This window comes from Polypterus senegalus, chromosome 2 (assembly GCF_016835505.1).
Source record: "Polypterus senegalus isolate Bchr_013 chromosome 2, ASM1683550v1, whole genome shotgun sequence".
In the NCBI taxonomy this organism is placed as follows: domain Eukaryota; kingdom Metazoa; phylum Chordata; class Cladistia; order Polypteriformes; family Polypteridae; genus Polypterus; species Polypterus senegalus.
Window position 1 is genome coordinate 185,447,190 of NC_053155.1, and position 24,279 is coordinate 185,471,468.

The 24,279-nt window shown below is 38.9% G+C and overlaps 1 protein-coding gene across 1 annotated transcript in view; it reads right to left on the bottom strand.

Moving 5' to 3' along the window:
* Positions 1–267: 267 nt before the first annotated feature.
* The window catches only part of LOC120524651, a 61,916-nt gene continuing 37,904 nt past the window's right edge, over positions 268–24,279 (bottom strand). Inside the window, exons 5-9 of the mRNA XM_039746477.1 lie at positions 20,038–20,160; positions 15,896–16,024; positions 7,309–7,512; positions 1,891–2,022; positions 268–955 (exon numbers count right to left, since the gene is read on the bottom strand). Of these exons, the coding sequence (XP_039602411.1) occupies positions 816–955; positions 1,891–2,022; positions 7,309–7,512; positions 15,896–16,024; positions 20,038–20,160 (728 nt within the window). The 3' untranslated portion in view covers positions 268–815. The remainder of the gene's footprint in view (positions 956–1,890; positions 2,023–7,308; positions 7,513–15,895; positions 16,025–20,037; positions 20,161–24,279) is intronic.

Consider the following 24,279-nt stretch of genomic DNA (forward strand, 5'->3'; position numbering starts at 1 on the left):
AATAGACTTCTGACCCCCTCCAGCCACAACCCTGAAGCGGATTAAAAGGATTGCAGTGTCATTTTATATCCTGTAAAATCTTTTTGTCACATGGATTCTTGGATGTGTACAATGGAGGTAGACCACTTGATTACTTATGAGCCTATGATACTCCACATTCACAAGTCTTTTTGTTCAAATTAACTACATTTTTTAAACATGTTTCACAGCAGTATATTTATTATCCAATATATAACACTTTACATAGTATATATCTCTGTATTTTTATCTCTTTTCATTTCTACATGATAGTCATCATTTAATTTCTTCAAAACATTTCTTATACAATGACCATTCTACCATAATATTTTAATGCATCTGCAAGTGTGATGAAAAGTAATTTTCTGGGCCTTAATAATCATATATTTTCCAATTAAAATGCAAAATAAACTTTTCAGATCAATAGAATAAACAACTGCACTTGCAGCTAGAATTCTGTTGAACTGCATTTTGATTTATAAGATGATTTCTGCTGAAGTACACACACTTTTCAAAGCTGCACCATCTCTGACTGAGTCATACACAGTGTGGAATTTGATTTTTCCCATTTTTTAAAATGGGATGAGCCACAAACAACTTCACACACAGTCCACTGTTTCTTTCTTCGTTTCATGACATCAAGATGCATCACTGAACACTGAAACTACCAGTCCACAGTACTGTATATAAACACATTTATGAGCAGATTTTGAGGATGCGCTGTGGACTTGTGATCGGAGATGCTGCAAGGATCTGTTCTGAGAGTGTCCCTTCCTCCTTTCTAATCTGGCAATATTTTATGTTTGTATAGTTTGACATTTCTTCCTGCTATAAGGGCTCAGACGGAACCCCGCTGGACAAGAACATCTGTAGCCTCCATTGTTGTTGGAACAAATATGGGTGCAGCCACCATTCTGATAGATACATTCATTGATATCTGCCATGGGGAAAAAGCAGAAAGTGGCCAGGTTAAGGTAAAATGATTATGAATGTTGTTCTTTATCATTTTTTTAAATTTTGCAGCAACTTTAACTTTTTCAAACAGCAAAAGCAATACATAACACAATCTACAGGGTTAAAGTAAAAATATAATTTGATATCATCTGATGTAACATTATTAGCATTCAAAAACATATACAACAGTAGTTTATGTCATAAAACTGTACAGTGGAAATCAAAAAATGCTCTAGTCAAAACTGCAGTATTTATTGTCTACAGAATTGACTTCGGGTGTTGTATCAATTTCTTTCACTGGTTTATGACAGCTTTAAAGCTGTAGTAGACTCTGCATTGAAGCAGGTGCATCACTTGAGCTAAGTGACATGTGCTACCACAACAGATCTCAGGATCTTTAATGTTCAGTAAAGCAGACTTACCTTCAACGAAATTAATTTTTTTCAGATTCCTTAAAACCCAAATAGTAAAATCTGCCTTCATGGGCAGTAATGTGTTAGCACATTTAAGATGAAAAGCAGGAGCCAGTACTAAATGCAAAGATTAGGCACTTGGAATATAATATACCCAGTTATGATCACAAAACAGTTCTGCTAAAGAGGTGATGTAACGGGATTAGGGCATAGCCGGGAAAATGGACTTAAATACTGGTATCTGTTTTGGCCTTTGTTTCTGTTGGTAATTTTCATCCAATTTATGCAATTTTTACATGGACAAAATTTGTAAAATTATAGCACTGTCAATTCAAATTACTTCATCAGGGTTATCCAGTAAACAAGTGGGAAGAGTTCAGTGTATAAATGTGTGGTTTCCACTCCTGAATCATAGAAGCTGGGACATAGTGCCATCTGAAACATTAGCTTTATATAATGCCATAAAACTTTGGTGTGTTCAAATTATCCATCCTGATATACTCACCATGGCAATGATATCCCTCTGGACCAAGGGAGTATCCTCGAGGGCAAATGCAATGATAAGATCCTGGCAAGTTTAAGCATCTCCATTCACACCTTGGTGGCTGTGTGGGAAAATCCAGGCATTCATTTATATCTGCATTAAATTGGAAAGAATAAAGTAACAATGTAAAAAAGGGTCAGTTTTAAGGTAGTACAGTGAGTACATAGTAATTAGTGCTGCCTCCTCACGGCTCCTGGGACCAACTTGGTTACTAACTTTGTGGAGTTCATGCTTTGTCTTTGTGGTTTTCTCCAGGTAATTGGTTTCTCAGTGATGTGTATATTAGTTTGATTGGCCATCCCAGACAGGTCCAATATAATTGAGTTTATGTGCTAGCATGCATTGTGAATGAGAGCTGGTTTCTATTTTTGGCCTGAAGCTGCCTAACTTGCCTGACCTTGTACTGGGAAATGGATAGATGGATCAATCAAATTTAAAGACAAATTTAATTGAGTTAGAGATGAAATCCAGTGAAACACAAGCATACACTTGTGTTGTTTTTGGTAGTATTCCAGCCCTGGCTCCATTTCTTCTGCTACATTTTCTTCAAGATCCCATTTATTTGTTTATTTATTTAATTAATTAATTTAATCCTTTCATAACAAGGAGTGAGCTAAAGAGGCTATGAGTTTTCTCTGTTTGCTCATAATTAATCAAGTGTGCCACAGACACCTGAGCTGCTGCTATTAAAGACTGTGTATGTTGGCTGTCACTCTAATGGTGCCTTTACAGTCTAGTGCTGCTCCAGTATTTTTAACATTATATTATTTATGTTTATTTTGTTTAGTAATTTAGATATAGAAGCTTTTTTGTTACTATTCACACTTTTTATTTAGTGTTTTAAATGTGTTTTAGGTGCAGTCACCTAAAAAGCAAACCATCATGTTTCTGTCTATCCTCATGAAACTGATTTCCACTAAATTCTGTACATTATGGACACCAGGTGGCACTCCAGCTCCTCAGACACCCAACACAAATGCAGACACAAGTTAAATGCCATAAGAGTCTTTTACTGGGGAAAACACTTCTCAACAAGAGTTTCCCACCACCACAGGCACAAGTATGTGCAATAAGCACTGAATAGCACAATAAACACACTATTTGTCTTCCTTCTACTGGTCTCTCACTGCCTCTTCCACTCCTTCTCACAATCTTCGTCCACTATCCACCTGACACTGGCTCAATGATGCAAGGTAGGCAGTTCCTTTTACTTTAGCCACCCCAGAAGTGCGCCCAATCTTCCACATACATGGTCTGTAAGCACTTCCAGGAGAGGCGGAAACCCCATGACGCAGGGACTCCCCAGGCCTGAGGCTTCCCCTGGCGGCCTCCATAGGACGCAACAAGGCTGTCCCCCTGGCCTACAATAACTGGCATTCCTTGTGGGCACATATGTGGGGAAGATCTGAGTCTGGGCTCTCTGCCATCTGATGTCCTGGGAAAGACAAAGCCCTGTGTTAGCTGTCTCCCCATGTGCTTCCATCATAAGGGAGTCCCAGCTGGGTTAGTTAGTTAGTTAGTTAGTTAGTTAGTTAGTTAGTTAGTTAGTTAGTTAGATAGATAGATAGATAGATAGATAGATAGATAGATAGATAGATAGATGATAGATAGATAGATAGATAGATAGACTTTATTAAGGGGAAATTCACATCAGTCGTCCATCACAACATATTCTTCAAGGAAATTTGTTAGGAAAGTTCATTTTTCAGTCAGATATCTGTGCACATTTCTGAAAATTTACAAGCTCATTTAATAAGTACTGGCAAATTTCCAAAATTCTATATCTCAGGGGTTTCCAAGTTCCAATACTGGTGTATCACTGTGGTTACAGGCTTTCATTCCAACCAGTTTCACAGATCAGCTGGACACTGTTATGTCTCATCAAGACATAAGTGAAAAAAAAAGAAAACAAATCACTATTGAGTGCTCTGTCTCCAATAGAAGCTTGTCAAAGAGTGACAACCTCCCTCTTTAGGTGTCCAAAATAAACAGGTCAGAGCCTGGAAGGAGAGGGGTTAGGAAGGTTCATCATTGGCAGCGCGCAAGCCATTGTCTCCCTGGGGTTTTTTGGAGCTGCTGAGAAAACAGCAGATATTCTTATGACAGCACCCCCTCTTGCTATGGAGTAATGTTGACATTACGTGAGGCTTATGGGTGGTCCTGATGCACACACTTTTGACATTGGCCTTTTTTCTTTTCTTATTTTGCATTAAGAAAAGTACTCTGTTATGATATTTGCATATCAAATAGTTTCCTCCATATATTGCAGGCAGTGTGGTGTAGTGGTTAAGGCTTTGCACTTAAATCTCTGAGGTTGTTGTAAATCCTGCTACTGACACTGTGTGACCCTGGACCTACCTGTGCTCCAACTGGAAAACCAGAAGAAATATAACCATTGCATCATAAATGTTGTAAGTTGCCTTGGGTAAATATAAAATTGTATCCAAATACTGATAATTAGTCCTGAGCAGTGCAGCCACAGGTGGAAATGACACTAAATGTCAAAGCAAAACTGCTACATCAGTGTTCTTTCATTTATGTACTATTTAGTAATAATAGGTTTAATTGAGTGCTCCTCAAGTTCAGTCCTGCAGAATACCTTAACTTTAGGTGTTTATCCCAATCATCTCCTGCATTTATTAAACAACCTCCTGTTTTCCAGTTTCTGCCTTTTTTTGTGTCAGTCCAGAAATTACAAAATGTGCTACATTTGTTGGGGAATTTAGCAGACATTTTAGTGTGTGACATTACTTATTGTTCTTTTTCTTTTTTTTTTTAAGATTTTGCACTTTTTCATGTTTTGGACATTTAAGCCATTTCTTATTAATTAGTTCACAAGTGAATTTTATAGTGAAATAGCTGCTTCCCTTTAGTATTCAGTGTCATTTGCACCCATGTCTGCACTGCTCATCACTATTCGTCCAAATATGGATACATTTAATGGAGTAAACTCTACAGGAAAAGGCAAATTAAAAAGAATACGGTAAAAGAAAGTTAACTTCAAAGTTATGGCAAAAATTTATTAGCACATACTTCTGAATGCAAAAAATTAAAAAATATACAAATAAGTCTAAGCCATTTATTGTGATTCTGGTTGGAATGAAAACCTGTAGCCACAGAGGTACTCCAGGACTGATCTTGGGAACCCTGCACTATCTGAAAACATTCAGTGGAGAGCGGCAGAGCATTGGGGAATAGCGGCCTCATTTTAGGTACAATATATTCATATCAAATGGCAAACACTTGTTTTCATCATTGTTTAAAAAGCATTGGTGATTTTCTGTTTTTAAACAGAGAAACTAGCTGTTCACGAATCTTCTTTGAAAGCTTCTCCTGCTGTTTGAAGTCGTACCAAGTAAGTTAAATAATCTTTGTAACCATAAAAGTAAAAAAGGCACTGAACATATAAAAAATTAAGATGCTTAATAAGTGTGGCTCTGTAAGCTGTTTTAATGCATAGACAATGTCAGAGTTTGGGGGTGGCTGGGGGGGGCACCCTAGCAGTGGACTAATTTTATTAAAATAAATGTCAAATAAAGATTACTTTTCTTTCAAATATTCAGTATTGTAAGTCCACACCTAATGTACAAGATATGCTCTACCCACAGAAGTGATACTGTAGCACAAATCAAACGAAATACTGGCCATGAAAGGTGTTATAATAGTGTATTGCATTTTGCTGTGTGTGGAGCTGTGTAGCTGTAGACCAGTCAGAGTGCCCATGCTGACCCATGTCCACCACTGAAAGTATCTACAATTAACTTGTGAGCATCAAAACTGGACCATGGAGCAATGGAAGAAGGAGGCTTGGTCTGATGAATCACACTTTCTTTTAGATCATGTGGACTTCCAAGTGTGTGTATGTCATTTACCTTGAAAAGAGATGGCGGTAGGATGGCAGGCATTCCAGTGGAGGCAGTGTGATGCTGTTGGCAATGTTCTGCTAATAAACCTTGGGTCTTGGCATGTGGATGTTACTTTATCATGTACCATCTATATAAGACCACGTACATTCCTTCATGGCAATGGCATTCCCTGATGGCAGGAGCCTCTTTCAGCAGGATTATGCACCCTGTCACATTGCAAATATTGCACAGAAATGGTCTGAAGAACTTGACAAAGAGTTCAAGGTGCTGACTTGATCTCTAAAATTTGCCTGATCTCAATCTGATCACGCATGTGTGGAATGGGCTAGAAAAACACATCCAATCCATGGAGGCCCCACCTCCCAACTTACAGGACGTAAGGGATATGCTGCTAAAATCTTGGTGCCATACACCACATGACACCTTCAGAGATCTTATGGAGTCCATGTCTCAGCAAGGCTGAGCTGTTTTGTCAGTATAAGGGGGACCTACTCAGTATTGTGCAGGTGGTTTTAATGTGGCTGATCGGAGTAGAGATGTGGTTGGTGTCTCCATCACCACGGGGAGAGAAAGGGTGAAGACCATGGATGACTAGCAAAAGGAATGAAGAATTCTCAGCACCGAACTCCTAACCAGGAAAGCTGGTGCCATGTTGCCTTGTTAAGGATGAGGATAGGAAAGACTAGCAAAGGATGATCAGTCATGGAATCAGTTGTCAAACTAGAGCGTGCCTCTTTGCAGAAACTCCTAAACTCAGGTTTGCAGAAGTAAATTTTTGCATACATGTAGACTGGACATGCATACACACATTTTCAAACCCACATAATTCAATTCAGGGTTGAGGGGCCCAGACCCTATCATGGTGGTACCATTTGCAAAACTGGAAGTAATCTTGGAGAACAACGGTCTGTAGAGCACACACACACAAATTTAGAATAATTGATTAACCTAAAATGCATGTCACTGGTGATGTGAGAAAATAACAGTACTGCCTGAACATTTTATTCCAACAGAGATGACACACATCACCCAAGAGAAGATTTAAAAAAAATAACAAAGAACACTTTTTTACACATACACAAATAAGCTATTCCATATAATACATTTTCCTTGCTGGTGTATAAAGTAACACTCTGAAGAGCTTTTAATAGCAACTCTACAAATCTAGAAATTAATGAGCTAAACTGCCACTTCTAAGCAAGTAAAACATTCTTATGCAGGGAAGTTGTCTGTCCATATTTTCATATATTTGTTTTGTTGACAAGGATGTAATTTATTTGTTAAATGCCCTTTGTCAGAGTATTTTATGTTGGTTCACATCAAGCAAACCTGGAAAATAATAAACCATTTTGAATTAAAAAGTGCTGAATAAACTGGAAAAGGTGTCTAAATGATACCTGTGAGTAGTCTCTCAAACATAAAGTTAACAAAAACACTTATCCTGTAAATTGCAGAAATGTATTGAATTCCTTTGAAATCCATCTGCTAAGTGAGCACCTCCAAGTATACTCACCAACACAATGCTGCCCGGGGGCCTGTCTCAATCCTGTGCTGTTTATTTGCATTCTGTAACCCGGTGGGCACTCCGCAATGCAGGATCGTCCATCTCCTGCCAGCCTGTGCCCATAAAAGCAAGAGCAGCGGTAAGAGCCGGGCGTGTTCTCACAGTCCATGGCACATAATCCTTTCCCATTGTTCTCTGCACATTCATCAATATCTGAATCAGGAATAACAGAAAATAAAGGTTTTCATTGTAAAGCATTAGAAAATCTGTTTTGGAAGGTTAGAACTTTATTTTGTGCTTTGTGTAATTTTTTTTAAGTTCACATCATTTTTACTTTTTATATAGGAGCTTCCTTGTTTCAGGAAGATTTTTTTATTTAAATCTTAAGTATGTCACATCACCACTTTAGAAACTGCTACAGGTGGATAGTGGTTTGTTAGGGGATCCTGCCTGGTTGCTAGGGACCTCATTTTTGAGTTGTATCACAGAGACTTGCAAATAAATGACATTTCAATGCAGGAACTGCTTTGTCCAAGATACAGATTTGAACAATGATATGTGATAAGCTGCCCTTGATTTTGATATCCTGGTTTCGACTTGCACCTCTTTTGACTTAGCTTTGTTTTCATCTTAGTGATTTGGCTCTTTGTAGCAGAAGTGCTTTATTATTTCTGAGCTTCTTTTGGGTGTGAGAGTCGTGTGCCCCTAAGGTATTGTGTACCTGTCATTTCCTGCACAGTTACTAAGGGAACAATGAGATAATTACAATTAATTCTTTCTATTTTTGTTCAGAGTAAATGTATATATAATAAGTTCTCATTTAGGTAGATATTTGCCAAAGACCTTCAGTCTGTTTAACTATTTGAGACTATTATTAATACAAAAGATATGTTTGCTAAAGATTACACCATTAATCTGTATGCTAAATGGTGCAACTAACATGCTTCTTAACTCTGTTATGCAAATAAACCTGCTTAAGATTGTTGCTTGTCATGGTGATCTGACCTTTGCACATGACAGCCTCTCTCAAGCTTGTTGTAATAAAGGATGTTCTTCTTGGAGAGATTGATAACGGTGACCTTAACTATCATGTAAACTTGACATAATAACATTTTAGTAATTGACTGTTTACAATTCTTGTCTGGCTACAATTACAGTTAAAGCCTCTGGCTGGGAAAAAAATTCACAGCCATTAGAAAAGCCTTCCTTCTGATTTCAGTTTTATCTTAATTTAATGTTTCATGTGAGAGGGATGACACAGAGTATAGGAGCCAGGAGGAGAATTTAATTTCTTGGTGCAAAGAGAATTGTCTGCATTGTAACATCAGCAAAACCAAGGAACTGGTTATTGACTTTTGCTGCACAGAAGCCTCCATGTCCGGTCACTATTCAAGGAGTGGATGTAGAGATGGTTCACTCCTACAAGTACTTGGTGATCCTCGTTAGTGAAAGATTGGACTGGTCTTAGAACACAGAGGAACTATAAATGAAAAAAAGAGCAGAGCAGGCTCTTCTTTCTTAGGAGACTGCATTCTTTTAATGTGGGAAGTGAAATCCTTCACATCTTCTATAACTCTGTGGTGGCCAGTGTTATTTTCTATGCTGTAGAGTGCTGGGCTGGTAACATCACTTCAAGAGCGGCCCACTGTATCAACAAGCTAACTAAAAGGGCAGGCTCAGTTATAGGAAACACTCTGGACCCCCTGGAGGTAGCAGCTAAGGAGAGATTTAAAACAAAACTGATGTGCCATTATGAACATTGCTGCACATCTACTCTCTGATGCACTAACACTGAGGAGTTTCAGCCAACGAATTATTCAGCATAAGTGTGTCAAGAAACGTTACTGAGGCTCCTTCATACCAATAGCAATACACCAGCTAAAGTCTCACTTTGACTGTGACAGTCAAGTCAGAACTTTACTTTCTTTTTAATTTTATTCTTTGTTCAGACCAAATTGTATTTTTGTGTGTGTGTGTGTATGTATTTATTTATTTACTTACTTACTTATCTACCTATTTATGTATTTATTTACATAAATAGGTTTTTTAAAATAAATTTCTCTCTACCAACAAAGTTTTATCTGTGTTCAGTGTTTGGGAAAAATTTTTTTATTTTTAATTTTATTGCTGTAAGAAACATGCATCTCCTGGTTATCTGCTTTAAACATTATAAAAATTGTTGATCAACACTCATTGTCTAAAGATACTTGGGACAGTCCATTTGGGAAAAGACAGCTGTTGGGTGTCTGATTTGGGGAACTTCGGGCCGTTTCTTGTTTTAATAGCCGACATAACATTCAGAAAACAGAACAAGCTCAGTTTCCCTATTGTATGCTGATTCTAGCTCGCTACATTTATTTCATTCCAACATATGTACATTCATTGTGCAACCTATAATTCATTGGTCAATTGTTCCTTGAAGTACTAGGTGTTTTGCAAAAGCAAAATCAAAGCAAAAAATTATATCAGTCCTAAACCAGATTTCGTTCAAAGCTCAACTAGCATGGAAAAAAAGAAAAAGCTATTTAGGAGACACAAAGCAAATGTGTAGGCCACTTATGCACATTTTTATCAACAAATAAGGAAAACATAATAAGAAACGGCACTTGGTTAGGGTTAGGGTTTAATATTTCCAAGCAGGCATTACACTGGGCTAAAGTAAAGAGTAAAATGAAGTAAACAGAGATTCATTATTTTACAGCTCTTAAAGACTTGCTTCATTCAGCTGACCTTACATTGTCAGATGTGAGTGCCTGGCTATATAAAATAGCTCCAATAGAGCATTAAGTAACTCCACAATGCAGATAAAAGAACAAAATAAAACAAAACACATTACTTATGGTGCAGTGTAAAAAAGGCACGAAGAATACCAAACTGACAAAGATAATAAAACTCCCAAATTCCCTGTATCACAGTGTCCTTCACAGAAAAAAAATGGACACAGTGACAATAAATATGATCGGTATGCACATAAGTGCTTACAACCCACAGCAGGTGCCAACAAGATAGTGATGTGATATTACGGATATGTAAAAGACAATTGTTAAGGTTTTGCTAGGGTTTAGCTTTAGTCTATTTTCCCAACATTTTCCTATTTTATTATATTTTTTTCATTCTCTTTGTATTGTATTGCTTTTTATTTGGTATTTTCTTGTTTCATCATTATTTCTAATTTTTCCTCAGCAAACAAATCTCATAATAAAAATCTGAACAATAGCAGAAGTAAAGGAGCAAATAAACAAATGTAATGACTTGCCAAACCACCAAACTCATTCTCATTTCCCATGAGGTTTTATAGGACTGGGAGCAGCCCCTCAATGGTGATGTACAGGTAGGTAGCCCTTTGGGGAATCACCCACAAAATACAAGAAACATGAGAAAACAAATTGTCACACATAGAAACTGCATAAAAACTAAACACAATAACTGTACAGATACTATATAATTAGACAAATAATTAATGAACAGAACATCCATCCATCCATCCATTACCCAACCCACTATATCCTACCTACAGGGTCCCGGGGGTCTGTTGGAGCCAGTCCCAGCCAACACAGGGCGCAAGGCAGGGAGCAAATCCCAGGCAGGGCTCCAGCTCACCGCAGGGCACACACACACACACCAAGCACAATTTAGAATCACCAATGTACCTAACCTGCATGTCTTTGGAGTGTGGGAGGAAACCCACGCAGACACTGGGAGAACATGCAAACTCCACGCAGGGAGGACCCGGGAAGTGAACCCGGGTCTCCTAACTGCGAGGCAGCAGCACTACCCACTGTGTCACTGTGCCGCCCATGAACAGATCAGTATTATAAAAATAACAGAAAACAATGAACAATAATGAAAAGAACACAAAAAGACAAACAAGAGAAAGAGGAGGAACACTGGCTTGACAATAACAGTTTGTGCTTTCATTCTGATTTTTTGATTTCCTTGTTTTGCTCCCTGCTCACTTCTTACAGTACTATTTCTGGTTACCAATTTTTGGATTTGTTTGTTAACCTTAGAAGAAACCTTGCTTTTTTCTTGGGCCAGATTTTTTAACAGATATTTTTGTTTGTTCTTTTTCCTTATAAAGACTAGGGGGCTCTGCCCCCTTCTCGCTTCGCTCGCCAACCCCTGTGTTTGGTTAATCTGATATACAATTTTAAAAGCTTTTTTTTTTCTTTGGAATTGTTTCAATTTCATTATTTGCACTTTTACTTTAAAGCTTCAGTAAAAACAATATTTGGAATTACCTTTTCTTCAAGGTTGCATTGAATTTTAATTCCATTTTTGGAGATTGTGACAACGCAACGTATACCTGCCCGTGAGTGAATATCGTTTCTTTTTCTCTAGTAAATAATCCAACTTTTTCTAATGTTTGTCCCTGTGATTTGTTAATTGTCATAGCAAAAGCTATTCTCACAGGAAACTGTAAACATTTTAATATGAATGGCATATCAAGATCTCCTTTGGTGTCTAATGTTATTCGCGGAATATATCCTGCATTACCTTTCTTGTCGACTGTTAAAATTTGCATCAGTCCTCCGTGATCATAAATATACACCTGACCAAATTGTGTTTTCTTTGAAAATAAACTTGTCGTAGCTTTAACTGTTGCGGGACCACAGATTCTCATAGCGTATGGTCCATTATTGTGTAAATCTAAAAGGCTTCAACTTGGCTGGGATGCTACAATACTTTTAAATTTTACTGCTTTCATATTCTTTACCTTTCTCTGCATGTGTATCGCACCATCGTTTTTTTAAGCCTGTTTTTCTCTCCAACGCTTTTGGGTCTCTTTTCTCTGCGCTGCTATTTCTTCTTTGCTTAGTCGTTGACGTTTCATCTAGAATGTATTGTCCTTATACACTTTATATGAGCTAAGAGCACAGGATCTGTGTGTGCTACGTGCCTTTACACGACTGAGTGTTTTGCTGCCCGTGGTCATATTTGATATTGGTTGTAAGTAGGGTGTGTCTTGCAAGAATCTCATGTTCCACATCCCTGTGAGATGGTCCTGGGACAATCTCTTGGCACCAAGTCTCATGTTTACGGTCCCTGCAAGACGCTCCGTGGCCAATCTCTTTCGTCTTGTGGGTCTTTTAAGTGTCTTCAGAGAACTTCCGAGAAGATCATGTCTCGTCTCCCTGGTTTTCCTTTCTAAGATTTTTTTTTAATAATAGAGAGATATTTTTTGTCTTTAAAGCCTTTGCTCATCTTTTGGGCCAGTGTAGGCCAAAAGCCTGTCTGTTGAGTTTGGGGTTAGGCTATGTGAAATCGGAAGGCTTAATGTGTTTGTTCAGAACTGTGGTTAGAATTCCACTTTTGTTAATATTATTATGTTCTTATTTTTGAATTTTTGAAAGTGAATCTAAAACGTTCTGAGAAGTTTTGGGGTCATATAATTCATATTTGAAATTAATATTTTAATTAACCAATTCCTTTGTAGGTTGCATATATTTTTTAAACTGTTTTTTGTCTTTACAGTGGCCCTATTTTATGAACCCATCAATAGGAGAAGCAACCTGCATTGTTAGATGGTGTGTCTTCAGAGGTTGTGAACTTGCTAATCAACGCAAAGAGTTTAAAGGTTGGCTTAAGAGTCAGTTCTTTATTCAAAGTGCACATTCAAAACCCTAAACAAACCTTTGCTAAATCTTTTCTTTATTGACCAATTATTACTAGTCTTTGCTAGTTTTAGACCTTGATTTTGCCTCACGCTTTGGCACTTAGATTGGAATTTTTTTGATCTCTCGGTTTTGACATTTTTCTGGCTTATGTGCATCTCCCGGTTATCCCATTAAATTTTTTTGGTCAGCACTCAGAACAGGTAGAACACAGATCTGGCATTTGTTTCTTTTCTTTGCATTTCCTTGTCACCTTTTCAAGCTTTATAAACAAGCAGGATCATGACAATCATTGAACATCAAGCCACAACTCAGAAAGCCTAAACAAAGCCAACAGGTCCAAAAACATTAAACTTGTAGGTAGGCTTTACTGCATCATACTATACAACTTGACAAACCTTCTGCTAGTTTTCTAAAGAGTATGACAAATTTAGCGATTGCAGTTGTTGAATCTTGTTGCCTCTAAAGATGCTCAATTTAACATCAAGTAAGTGTAAAGGCAACTAATTGCACAATTCCGACACAACTTTTTATTATGGTGTCAACTTTTGCATTGCATCACAAAATTTCTGTAAGGTAACTGGGAGGTCCCTGAAAGCAAAATTCAGCCCGTCATGTGAGTTACCACTGAATAGCAGAAAACCTACAAAATAAAAGAAGACAGTAAAAGAATAAAATGGATAGATCAGTTCTATACCATATAATTTAACTGGAAAATATGACAGTAAATCCCATCTATGTAATGAGTTTTGTTCAGGTTTTATACTTTTATAGTATTAACCCTGAAATAGAAATTATTCAAATTTGCAACAAGAGATTCATTTTTAGTAGTAACAGATTTTAGAGAGGAAAGAAAAACAAAAATGCCTCCTAATAATCATGACTCTTCAATCTTAAATGGATATTTCATATCCAGCTTTGTGAAAGACTCACAATCAGTCATACAGTATATACGAGGTGTGGCAGAAAAGTAATGAGACTGGCAACGCTGCGCTGTTGTCCTTGATAGAGCACGTGTATCAGTACACTCCCATAGCTCAGTGTGGTTTCAACTCCTTCCGTTAACTACGTGATTTTTGTGACTGCTATTAGCGAAGTTGTGTTTTTGGTTGTGTGTCACGCAAAATGGAACAGCGGAATTTGGAGCAACGTTGTGCCATTAAACGGCAAGTGTGACGTTTGAAAAGTTAAAACAGGCCTATGGGGAACATTCTTTATCCCGAGCTCAAGATTTTCGCTGGCACAAATCATTTTTGGAAGGCAGAAAACACGTTGAAGATGAACACCATTCAGGGAGGACTTCAACTTCAAAAACCAATGAAAACGTTGAACACTCTTGTGAGATCAGGCCGTCGTTTAACATTAAGAATATTGAGTGAACAATTAAATTTGAACAGATTTACCGTTCATCAAATTTTGACTGAACATTTGCACGTGCTGAAAGGTCTGTGCCAAAATGGTGCCGGAAAACTGCCCTCTCCACAACAGAATTTTTGACCTCAAAAGGCATTCCTGTGGTTCCCCAGCCCCCTTATTCACCTGACCTCAGTCCGTGTGACTGTTTCCTTTTTCCTAAACTGAAAAATGTCCTCAAAGGACGTCATTTCGGGACTTTAGAAGACATCCAAAAGAGTGTAACGGACATTCTGAAGACCATACCGGTTGAAGACTTCCAGCGCTGCTACCAACAGTGGGAACAACATCTCCATCGATGTGTAGCTGCCCAAGGGAACTACTTTGAATGGGATAACATTGATGTTTGAAAAAAATAAAACTTTGGTAAATAAAAAATCAGTCTCATTACTTTTCTGCCACACCTCGTATGCTCAGTAGCTTAGGGGCCAAGATGTTGGATAACAGACCACCAGAGTTTGCTATTTCAAATTCCATCATTACATTGAAGCAAGTAAATCATTTACACTTCTAGGGCTTCCATTATAGTAACACTCATACAATTTTACTTTGTACTAGTGATTTGTACAAGTTCAATAAAAGCTTCAGTTTTAATGAGTTGATGTATGAAATAGGCAGGCCTACTGTGTGGGTGCTGACCTGTGGTTGTGTTTCAATTTTTGTTAATATTATGTGCTTATTTTCACTGTTATAGTGTATCTCGTGGGAGTTGATGTGGGTTGGTGGTTCTGTGGCTAAATATCTGTATTTATATCTGGAAAGTTGCCTGTTCAAATCATGTTACTGCCAGAAGGGATCCTATTCTGTTGGACCATCAAACAGAATTAACCTTGTTGTGCTATAAATGTTTGTAAAAGGAAAAATATATGCAGGCAATTCATAACAAAAATGTTCTAAAAGCACAGTCCAGCAAGCTCTATGCTAATCTAAATCAACAAAACAAATGGATGGATGCAAATATAGAATGTAATGATGAGTGCTATTACAATATAACAAACTCAGTTCAGCTTCACCATTTAATGATGTGGATTCAACTCCACAACTCCCCATAATATTCCCAGACATTAACAACTGATCTCTTAATCTGAAAATTGCTCCAGGGGCACTGCACAATGGCTGGTGCATGCAAAAAGACAATTTCCCCTTAGTATATCAAATCATCCATCCATCCATTTTCCAACCCGCTGAATCCAAACACAGGGTCATGGGGGTCTTCTGGAGCCAATCCCAGCCAACAAAGGGCAGGAACCAATCCTGGACAGGGTGCCAACCCACCACAGGACACACACTACAGCCAATTTAGAATCGCCAATCCAACTAACCAGCATGTCTTTGGACTGTGGGAGGAAACCGGAGTGCCCGGAGGAAACCCACGCAGACAAGGGGAGAACATGCAAACTCCACGCAGGGAGGACCCGGGAAGTGAACCCGGGTCTCCTAACTGCGAGGCAGCAGTGCTACCACTGCACCACCCTATATCAAATCAAGTAAAAAGTAATATTTCTAAATTGCCCATTACTTAGTTCATTATTTCAATCTCCTGCCTCTGAAAAAATAAACATACCCACCTGTACAATGTCTTCCACTGGCACCCAGCTGGTATCCTTCTGGACAGTGGCACTTAAAACTTCCCACAGTATTTATACATCCAAAAAGGCAGCTCACCATACTGGTTGGCATCTGGCACTCATCAATATCTGAGAAACAATGGTGATCACATTTTTTAAGTAAGAAGTTAGAAAGTGAAGCACAAAGCAGGGATGATACAGTAAATAAATTTCATGTTACAGCATTTCATTCAGGGGCTGCAAATTGGCATACCATTGCTGGATGCAGTAAACCACCAGGAGGCAGAATGTTCTGAAAATGTACTGGACAGCCAGAAGGAATTAAATGTTGAAGCACATGAGAAAGAGAATAAAACCACAGCCCGGGAAGAAGTGTGCAATATTTTCCCAGGATGCCAGAGTGCTTATTGAACTCTAAGGAAACCTGATCATTTTCCTAGTGCCGGAGTGAAATCTTGTTAAACTTATCACTGCTTTTACTAAACCTTCTAAAAAATCATTAGATTACAGACTCAAATGGCAGATGCACTTTTGGATTATCTTCCCTTTTCCTTAGGGCCATACTATGACACATTTTAATGCTGTCTAATGATTAACAACAACATATGCATATTTTCATTCATATACTCTTCATAGATTATATGTGCAGAGGAGCACAAGCTAGAACAGAAAGAGACATTCCCCAAACCGCTGCCACAAAGTTGGAAGTGCATAATTGTCTCAAATGTCTTTGTATGCTGGGGCATTAACAATACCATTCACTTGAATCAAGAGACATAGCCTAAACCCTGAAAAACAGACCAGACCGTTACGCTCCACCAACAAAATGTTACAATAGGCACAGTGCCATCCGGAAGGTAGTATTTTCTTCTATGCTTCATCTACACAATAATAGTAGTCACAGCTGACTAGCAGAGATCTAGCAGAGCAGAAATTTCATGGCCTGACTGGTGGCAAAGATGGCATCCTATGACAGTGCCACATGTAACGCCTCTGAGCTCTTCAGTGCATCCCAGTCGCCTGCCAATGCTTGTCAATGGAGATTGCATGGCAGTGTACTTGATGTTATGCACCTTTTAACAATAAGTGCAGCTGAATCACCTGAATTCAATAATTGGGGAGGGTGTCCACATACTGTTAGCCATCTGATGTATGGTGAATTGTATGTTCTGATATACAGTATGTTCTGATGTATGTTCTGATATACAGTATGTTCTGATGTATGTTCTGATATGCCTCTGTAGGCATCATTATGTTTCAATTTTGCATTTATTTCTTTAGCAAATGCTTTTATCCAAAGCAACTTATACAAAATATGTCAGTATAATTGAATAAACATCATTCTGTGGCATCGTCATTATACTCCGCTGACTGGCAGTAGGTCATGTTGTCCTCGTTCATCAACAATGCCTTTCTGATAGCTCAGCCACTATCAGAGAATGTTAGACCCATTCTTGAATGCCTATGTTCCAAATAATCTCATTATGGTACTTTTGGCTCCTTTACCACACTGTGGTACCACACCAAATCCATCTAAAACTTTAGTACTCTCTAAAGATACTTGCTCTCAATGCCAGTTTTGTACTCATTATTTTACTAATGATTAGTGTTGATTGGTGAAATTCACCAAAGCATTTTTTGCAGCAAATTGTGTTCGTCAAATATTTTCCAGTGTGGACAACTTAGGGGGAGCATTTTTTTCAAGGGTCTCATGATGTCTTGCAAGGCCAGTGTGACATCAACTTTAATACATGCTTACTGTCACTGGGTTTTGGAGCCAAAGAAATTCTGTATAGCGCTTGACAGTGCTGCATGATATTTTTTCCAGTTTCTAACCATACTCATTTCATGAAAGGAAACCTACAGTTTGTTCAACCCCTTGCTTGTGTTTGAAAAATAAAAAAATAAATTAAACTTGCTCTGGTGGGCTGGTGCCCTGCCTGGGGTTTGTTCCTGCCTTGCACCCTGTGCTGGCTGGGATTAGCTCCAGCACACCCCCTGTGACCCTGTGTTAGGATATAGCAGGTTGGAGAATGATTCACTGACTTAATAAACTTGCTGTTTTTCATTAGAGGGGTACATTAGCTGACCATTATGAGACTATTATGAGTACTGCCACTGGATATATAACACTGATCCCTATGAGCTGGCCGACCGCACCACATGGCTAATTGTGCATGCAAAAGCATGTGCCCAGCTACAATCCCAAAACAAGCCTTAAAGAAGCATCTCCCTTCCCATTCCCTCATCAGAAAACACTGGACACGCTATGAAATAATAAACACTGTTGCTTTGTGCTATGGCCAATGTGTCCACCAAGAGTGGAAAGCTGTTGTCTTCACTGAGCAGTAAAACAGACAACTGATTTCTTGTGTTAAACCGAGAGATGCATGCAAAACAAGCAAAAACAAAAATTAAAGGAAGTGACCAAAACACAGACGAGAGGCAAAAATCACAGTCAATGATCAGGCAAGATGCTGAAAACTAGGCAAGGCACAAAAAATAATCACAAAGAGAATCCAAAAAGGTTTACAAGGTTTTATTCACAGATTGGATAAAACTTAATGGAAAGGGCAACCTTTTATCCTGCCTGCTGATTAATTCGAGGTCACAGCCCTGGAGACCTCTCCCCTAGAAACAACTGTACACAAAAATGGCTATAAGACCCCAAATTATAGCCCTAATCATGACATCTGTGAGGGCAATGATCTATTTTTTATTTCTTTATTGCTAATTTGTAGTTGTTTGTTGTATTTTGTTTGTGGTATTCTATTCCATCTGCGCCTTTTATTGTTTGAGGCATGGCGGTGCAGTAGTTAGCACTGCTGACTCACAACTCAAGTCACATATTGGGCAAATACAATTGGTTCACCATAATTGGCAGACTTTTCCATAGCCTTCAGGGATACTTAAAAACATTGCATCATTATATCTTCCTCAAAATTAGTTTAGTTCCTCCCTGTCCATTGACTTCAATGCATTTTGTGGAGTTTGACAAAATTTGCGAACATTGCCGTAATTTTGCCAAACTAACCATGAAACAAGCTCTAAGGGTTTGCTTATCATTACAAATGATAGACATTACTATAAAGAAACCTTTGTTAAGGTAGTTAATTATAATTAAACATTTTATCTAAAACTGGAACGTGCATCTATGAGGTTTTGTCTGGGGTTTGGGGTGCTGTAATGCCCCCTTAGTGGTCATAATGGTTATATTTTAAAAGACTATTCCTAAGGAAGTAGATAATAAGAGAAAGAGGGACACCTGCATAAAATTATCTGAACTATCAGAATTAATCTAATTCACATTTAGAGGGAACAGAGCCTATCTCTGCAGCATCGGGTGTAAGGCAGGAATGTACTGAAACTAGAAATAAACCCTAAATGCTGTTTAATATCCAAAATTCTGCTGGATCTGCTTTATCATTGCGTTTGAAAATTAGAAAATCTTATTGGAAATCAATACTGTAATATAGAAGACTGCATTTCATTAAAAAATGTCTGAAATGGACGAGTGTAAAGCTACTAAATACATTCAAGTGAATAAAAATAAATAGTGTAAAAACAAGACAAAGATTGGTCAGCAAAGGTTGCATAGTCCAGGATAGTAAGGATGGAGAAAAGCATTTAAAATAAATTCTTGTTTTTCCTCTTTGATCTTTATCCCTATCGTTCCCAATGGTCAGCAGTAGAAGAGTTAAAAAATGGTTACAGTTGTGGGTTAAAGCAGAGAAAATGAAATGAGCTTTCTCACCAGGTTTCCAGGGTTAACACTAAATTAAAAGCCATCTGAGTTGCTTTATATGTCCTCCAGACTATACTAAACATTGAATAGTGAGAAGAATCCCCAGGACAAATTGAGGTCATATAGGAGAGACTGTTACTGAGGACTGTGCCTAAAGTCCCCAATGAGCAGCATGAAGTTGCTGTTTTGGAATGCAGTCTACCCTCACTAGAACATCTGGATTAGAAAACGGATCGATGGAGGAAAACCACTCATGACAATAACAGATATTAAGGCCTACTGAATTAAAAGCTAAATCAAAACCAAGAAGACTACAAAAACTAAAAAGGATATTTCCAACAAGAAATGGCAGTGCAATGTAATCCTCAGGAAGTGTGCATTTGTATTTATCACTTACCTGTGCATGATCTTTGGTCCAGTTCCAGCTGAAAGCCAGGCTGACAGTAGCATTGGTAGCTTCCCAGAGTATTAGAGCAGTTGTGCTGGCAGACTCCATTATTCTCCGAACACTCATCTCTGTCTGTAATACATTATGTCAGTTATATTACTTTTGTACTTGGCCATTTTTGATGTGTTTCATTCATTTTTGGGTCTGGTCCTGTTAAATTCAGTAATACTAAGTATAGCATATGGCAAGCCACTCGTAAAAGGCCTTGAATTCTGAATCAGACATTTCCTACAGGAAGAACAATTCTGGCAAGTGTGGACTTTCAGGAGGTTTTCTAACCTTCATATTTGAGTCAAAGAAGCCGAATGGCAGATGTGCTGAGCTTTAAAAAATAGTTTCACTATGTGACCCTGAGCAGCCACTCAACCTGTCAGTGCACATATGAGGAGAACTGAGCGTCTATGGAGCACAAAATGAAAAGGAGGCCTATAAAGATTATTTTAAAATTTAATTTCATATTTAAAAAGCAAGAAACTTGTCTCTCTGATAAAAAAAAAAATATTTTGTAAAATTTTTAATAAAACACATGAGAAACCAGCCAATGAGGGCACAGCTGACTAGCAGAGATCTAGCAGAACAAAAATTTCATGGCTTGACTGGTGGCAAAGGTGGCATCCTATAACAGTGCCCTTATTTGGGCTCATGCGTACTCTTTGCATTATTTGCCAGTAAACGATGTAACATTCTATGATCTGCTTCTCACAACTGAGAGAGTATGGCGGATGTTTGCCGATTGGCAGACCAACCACATGCTTTACCTGGTAGGTAACCATCCTTTTCTTCTTCTTCATATTGTGAGGTTTCTGAACTCTTTTGGGATCCCCCACCAAACAGGAACATCACGCTGAAGTGCGTCCCGAAGTGCGATTGCTGCATCTGTGTAAGAATGTTTGTCCATTGTCAGGGCAGGGCAACAGCAGGCTCACAGCGTTGCAGTGAGGTGCCACAGAAGCAAATCCTAAAAGATCGTGGTCGCACTATAAGTCCCTGTCTTACACCCCAAAACACGAGGCTGAGTCTCAGCACTTTAGTAAAACCAGCTTTATTCAGCTTGAAACGGGAGCAGCTACCACTCTCCTATACTTATAAACATTGAACCATTATATCTTCCTCAAAACTAGTTTAGTTCCTCCCTGTCCATTGACTTCAATGCATTTTGCCAAACTAACCTTGAAACAATCTCTTAAGGGTTTGCTTATCATTACAAATGATAGACATTACTATAAAGAAACCTTTGTTAAGGTAGTTAATTGTAATAAAACATTTTATCTAAAACTGGAATGTGTATCTATGAGGTTTTGTCTGGGGTTTGGGGTGCTGTAATGCCCCCTTAGTGGTCGCAATGGTTATATTTTAAAAGACTATTCCTAAGGAAGTAGATAATAAGAGAAAGAGGGACACCTGCATAAAATTATCTGAACTACCAGAATTAATCTAATTCACGTTTAGAGGGAACAGAGCCTATCTCTGCAGCATCGGGTGTAAGGCAGGAATGTACTGAAACTAGAAATAAACCCTAAATGCTGTTTAATATCCAAATTCTGCTGGATCTGCTTTATCATTGCCTTTGAAAATTAGAAAACCTTATGGGAAATCAATACTGTAATATAGAAGACTGCATTTCATTAAAAAAATGTCATAAATTTTCATATACACAGACAAAGCAGTCAGGTAGGGTCGTGGCCAGGTTAGTGGACAAGTAATCCTGTTCCCTGCATTTACAATGTTCCTTGCATCACCCATCGAGATTTTTTCTGTTTACTTCGGTGAAGAGCCACAGCAGACCTGTGAACATGCTGTTGCCCCGGCAACAGATTCCACAGCCGCGAAGGTCCCAAGAGAGTTTAGAAACCTCACATTCTCTTGAATGAGTGCCACATTAATAGAAATGTTTCTTGAACGAGCATCACTGAACCACATAGAAACTGCTTTGTCGACGTCTTCAAATACTGCAGTTTGCTTATATTTGCAACCCGAGATTTTTCTCCTTTTTTTGCTCAGTCTTTCAAGAAAGTTGACAGTGTTGATGGCTAAATTCCCAATTCACTGGCAAGTCTTTTTTCTTTTTGCAGCAATAGAGAGCGGCAAAAATATAAAGTTTTTTTTTCTAACATGAACTATTATCGTTTTTTCATGTCTGCCATTTCTATAGGAGGGTGACAATGAGTTCAGTTCCAATGGTTGATTTTCAAATATTGACGAGCAATAAGCAAAAGGTATCACTGAAAACCACCAAAAAACAGCAAAAAAACAGTACGAGGAAAGTTCGAAGAAAGAAATTTTTTTTTGCAATGTTTCTGTTTGGGGAACGTTGTGCACAACTGAGCTGCGACCCACAGAACTAACTGCTCTGTGGATGATTCATTCCTGCATTTCAAGGTCTTTTGGGAACTTTGTTGTAATGAAAGTACCTGCTGAATGTACTTCATAGTAATGAGATTTTTATAGATTTGTGTCATGTGTGGAAACTGTTGGGACCATAAAAATACTTCGTTGTGATGAGAATTTCGTTATAAAGATATTCGTTGTAATGGAATTTTACCTGTATATATAGTGGTGGATGGTCAGGGTCCTTACCCGGCTGGGACACTTCCATAGTGGAGGGACATACACAGAGCATTATCTCCCAAAGAGCACTAGATGGCAGCCCCGCTGGGTTGCTGCTGTGCCCTGGATTCTCACAGGGCTTCATGGGAGTTCAGCACAGCCCTGTTGAGCGGATGCTGACAGTGGATGCTGACAGTGCGTGTTGCAGGGATTGCAGAGCCCTATCTTGTTGGGCTTCCACCTCATCCAGAAGTGCTTCAGGACCATGCTAACAGGCCACTGGAAGTACTCCTGAGTCTAGGATTCTGTTCCAGGAGCCAGAGTCAGGAGGTGGTGGACAAAGCTTGCTGGAGGGGGAGTGGAGGCGGAAGGACAGAGAGAGAGACTGAGACAGAGACAGAAAGAAATGAAGAAGAAAAGAAAATACTGTATGTTATTTGTACTGTGCTTACTGGGTTGGAAATCTGGGAAATGTTACCCACAGCAAAATAAAAGCTTTTTGTGTTAAAGAACTTGTGTCTGTGTCTGGTATTGGAAACTAAGTGCCCCCTGCATGCCGCAATATATATATATTTTGGTCTGATTATTTGGGTGGTCACCTACCAGGTAACTCTTGTGGTTGGCTGGCTAGTCAGCAAACATCCACCAGATTGTGATTCTGACCTATGTATATATTACTCCAATCTACACCCTGTCAATAAGTGAATCAGCTGCTATGGTGCAACATCTGAGGCTTTGCCTTAGATGCTGACGTCCAGGGTTCGATACCCTGAAAGGGGAAGCAAAGGTGCCTGATGAGCCCCAATTAGGGTAAAACTCGTGTCATGTCCTCTTTGTATTGTTTGACAGATGCACTATAACATATATATATATATATGTATATATATATATATATATATATATATATATATATATATATATATATATATATATATACTGTAAGGTTTCTAAACTCTTTTGGGACTCCCCCAACGGGATGACACACCGAAGAGCGTCTCAAAGCGTGATCGCTGGGCCTATGGGAAATAGCATATAGGTTGCTGGGGCAACCGTGGGCTTCCAGCGCTGTGGCAGCTCACTGCGAAAACAAATCCGAAAAGATCTCGAACACGCTATGAGCACCTGTCGTTTATGGGTAATGCAGGGAACACTATAACTGCAGGGAACGGTATTATTTGGCCATTAACCTGGCCACGACCCTGCCTGATTGCTGTGGCTGTGTATAGGAGAGTGTTAGATCCCACTACAATAAATAACCGTACTGTTCCTGTTTCAAGCTGATTAAAGTTGGTTTTGCTAAAGCACTGAGACTCAGCCTCGTGTTTTGGGGTGCAAGACAGGGACTCATACGTCACAATATTTATATATATTGTGGCGTGCAGCTGGGGTGCTACCCAGCCGGGACGCCCAGAAGGACCGGAGGAGGGCTTGGTGTGGCGGACGTGCTGGGAGGAAGAGGAGCAGGGACACCCGGAGTACTTCGGGGGATGCAGCCGGACTTGGGGGGATGTCCGTGGAAGATTGCTGGAACCCACCTGGAGCACATCCGGGTGACTATAAAAGGGGCCGCCTCCCTTCATTCAGGGCTGGAGTCGGGTGAGGAGTGGACAAAGCAGGTGAAAGGAGAGTGGATGCGGTCTGAAG